The 3525-nt window shown below is 36.5% G+C and overlaps 1 protein-coding gene across 1 annotated transcript; it reads right to left on the reverse strand.

The window, feature by feature from the left end:
* Positions 1-308: 308 nt before the first annotated feature.
* Positions 309-1706, reverse strand: LOC111514104 (piggyBac transposable element-derived protein 3). Its single transcript, XM_023170338.2, has one exon. It carries the CDS (start codon positions 1704-1706, stop codon positions 309-311), a length of 1398 nt encoding a protein of 465 aa, XP_023026106.2.
* Positions 1707-3525: the final 1819 nt, after the last annotated feature.

The following is a 3525-nucleotide window of genomic DNA, read 5'->3' on the forward strand; positions in this document are numbered from 1 at the left end:
GCATCGGCCAATGACCAGTTTGATCTGTGCGTACTTCTTTAGGTGGCACATGTTTAGTTGGACCTCTTTTTCTTTTCTCTTCGATCTCAGACTCCAAGTTACTAGGTCTACCACATATGGTACGATATGCACCTAACTGGCACAAATGAAAGGCAACTTCAGAGCGAAATTCGGCCTGATTCTTGACTTTGCTAGCACGACCGTTTTCAGAATGCACTCTCTTGTAGAGTAACCAAGCATTCACAAGGGTCATATCAATAAGATGGTAGAATATTCTCATGTACCATTTTCGACTTTTCAGACGTATCTTATATCTCCCCATCAAGCAAATCCACTCCTCCCATGTGGCGGTTGTATTCAGAAATGATATAGGGACAATCGACCTCAATCTTTTCCTTTTTCTTTCGATCGAATCTTTTTACTTTTGAAACTGGGTTTTTCCCAGCAAATGATGATATGAGCGTAACATATTTGTTGTCTTTCCAAATCAATGAAGATATGTCCACACCATCAACTGTGGCTACATATTCATGGCTAGTACCACGAGATACTTTTTTCAGTGATAATTCATTAGGTAATTGACAATTTGGTAATCTGTTGCGACGTATAGTACCCAAAGAGAAAATTCCTTGTTTTGCGAGATGCACCATGAGTGGAACAGCTGTGTAGTAATTATCATGATATAATCTATAATTTTTCATCCTTGGTATGATCCTTGCTAATCGTAATACTATATTTGAAGTAACTCCAAAATTGGGCTCATTATCTTCTGTGTTTTCAAACTTTTCCTGACCAGTATAGATCTCAAATTTATATGCAAAACCAGACACACCTGCTAAAACAAAGAACTTGAAACCCCACTTATGGGGTTTCATCGGCATGTATTGTTTCATATAGTGTCTCACTTTGGTGGAGCACATTTGTTCGTCTATACTAAGATGTTGCTCCAAAGCAACTGACGAACATTTTTTATTCAAATGATCGACCAGGGGTCTTATTTTGTGCAGCCTATCGTGTCCAGGACGATCAGGAGGAATGAAAGCATCATTATCATTGAAGTGAATGTACTGCCTGATTTTCTCGAACTTGTTTACTGGCATAACATCAGCTATGTTCGAGAATCGAAGATCATCACTCCAGAAAGATCGGGTGTTTGGCATATTGGCTAAGGACATGTACGTTACTATACCAATATATTGTTTTATATCAATATCTGTAAAGACAGTAGGCCTCTCTGGCTTTTTCTGGACAGAAAATAAATTCGTTTCTTCGACAATTTTATCGAAAAGTTCCTTCGAAAAGAAGTAAGTAAAAAAATCGTATGGTGATTCTAATTTACGAATATCAGTAGCAAGTTCTGTTTCTCCGTGAAATTGTAACTGGTCCTCGTTTAGCTGCATAGCTTTTTGTTTCCATATGATATTTTCTTGAGTAACCTTCTTCTGTTTGTCATTTTGTTGAAAAAAGGATAAGGGCAAATTATCTTCATTGTCCCTAACCTCTTGTTCAATTGTCTCCAACGGTTCTCCTGGGAACTCGACCAAACCTACTTCATCAGTAAAATCGTTTTCTGGAACAGAACAAGAAGGTTCATCTTCACTATCCGTTTCACATTCATCCCCACCATCCTCACTTTCTAGACCGGTAAAGTTTTCCCAATATTCTATCAGCTCTGCTTCTGATAGAATTCGCTTTGCATTACTCATTCTGAAACAACACCAGCACGTACAACTATACCCCAAATGCATGATGTTGCCAATCGGCATCAAAACAAATTCACAAGTTTTCAAAAAAAAACAACTTCTGAGTAATCTATATGAGTATCAAAGTGTAATACATACCTTGAAGACTTGGAAACACAATTTTGCAATTCTCATAAAGCCACTGAAGCAAAACAACTGAATATTCAATTTTATGAAACAAAACCATGTGCTCGAGTCGGTGGCCAGCTGATAATAACTGTCCACTTTTTCCCAATGGCGCCACCACCGCTCAACTATTATGATTTTATTCTTTAGTGGTGTGTTGCCAATCGGCTAAGGTATGCAGCGAGCTCTAATTTGCGTTCTCATATATTTTACGTATCTAAATATGGGATCGTTGCCAGACGGCAACAAGATGCATTTAAGGGTTAACTTACTCAATCGGTAGTAAACTATTGAATGAAATTGACAACAGTTTGACAGTTGGTGATTGATAACGATTTCAAACAATTTCATTACTAAACAACTAAACAAAACAAAAAATTAGATTTAAAATATCAAGGAGAGAAACGAATATATGATAGATTACGGTTTTGTTTTTGAATATTGAATATTTAGTTTGGGATATTAAATTGCATATAAATTTTGGCAGTGTATTCGATGAAGATATTTCACATTGTGTAAATTGGTGTCGTGATTAGTATATTGACGACACTGGTTGAATTATTCTTTTTTGATGAGACTTACCCAGGCTCTGATAAATGATCCTTACAAGTATACGGAAATAGTGAAGCTACCTATTCAACAACTTATAAGAAATTGTTTGAGCAGTTGAGTTACGCATCAAATATGTAAATGTTTGGATTATGTTTTATATCATATATATTGTGTGAAATAATTTGAAACATATTTTCTGCTTTTCAATGTATGTTACTAAAAGTTGGTTTTTGAAAATATTTTTACTAATCATTTATTATTTCTTCTTTGGACAGCTCTTCAGCAGAGTAGGCCTCTCCATTCAATATCAGTGTGTGTCCTCTGATTTTTGCTGCTAAGTGATTGAGTTCACCTTCTTTCAGGTGACTTACCTGTATTTTATTGTCCGAACGGTTTTGATAACCTTTATCAAAGGTACATACTATATTGGTTCCTGTCAGCTTGTGGATATTTCAAAATGAAATATTTTTTTTATTTACAATTCTAATGGTAGGTCATGCTGGAGTTATGCTAAATTATTTTCAGTTGATCTATTTCGTAAAACCATGATGGTTAGGTGAAATAGTGTAACGGAATCAGATATGAACATGATAATCTCAAACAACTTTCCAACGTTACGAAATATGACAAATGCCTATAATTTGTTTTTCTCAGTTGTTTCCAGATTTTGAAATGGAACACATTTTTCTTTTTTTTTCAGATCTTTACAGCTACCTCCGAATTCACTTCACTACTCCAAAAAGGTAGAGTAAGATCGGAACGGCAAGCATATTTATGGCTGCAACTCCGTTCTTTTCCGACAGTTCCGATGAGATCCGCCAGAGTGTATTGTTTTTATTTCTTTCCCGAAGGTTGCGCTGGTCGGCTCTATCTCCGAAGCCCTGAAGTATTCGGTAGGGCGCGCCGCCATCATCATCCGATGGTCACTCACTACACCGAGGAAAAAGTGATCAAGCAGATGCATTGAGGCAAAAACTACATCCTTCTGCATTTGTTGCTTTCGTTTAGAAAAACTACATAAGGTTCATCAGCTTGTATAAGCCTGAGGGTGGAAAAAGAACAGTTCCAATAAATTCCGCACTTTTCATTCCTCGAAATGGATTCA

This window comes from Leptinotarsa decemlineata, unplaced genomic scaffold (genome assembly GCF_025532065.1).
Source record: "Leptinotarsa decemlineata unplaced genomic scaffold, Ldec_3_MD MMD2_tig00026369_RagTag_RagTag, whole genome shotgun sequence".
In the NCBI taxonomy this organism is placed as follows: domain Eukaryota; kingdom Metazoa; phylum Arthropoda; class Insecta; order Coleoptera; family Chrysomelidae; genus Leptinotarsa; species Leptinotarsa decemlineata.

Excerpts from the sequence above, each read along its gene's own strand:
- LOC111514104 (XM_023170338.2), bottom strand. The coding sequence starts at position 1,706 with ATGAGTAATGCAAAGCGAATTCTATCAGAAGCAGAGCTGATAGAATAT.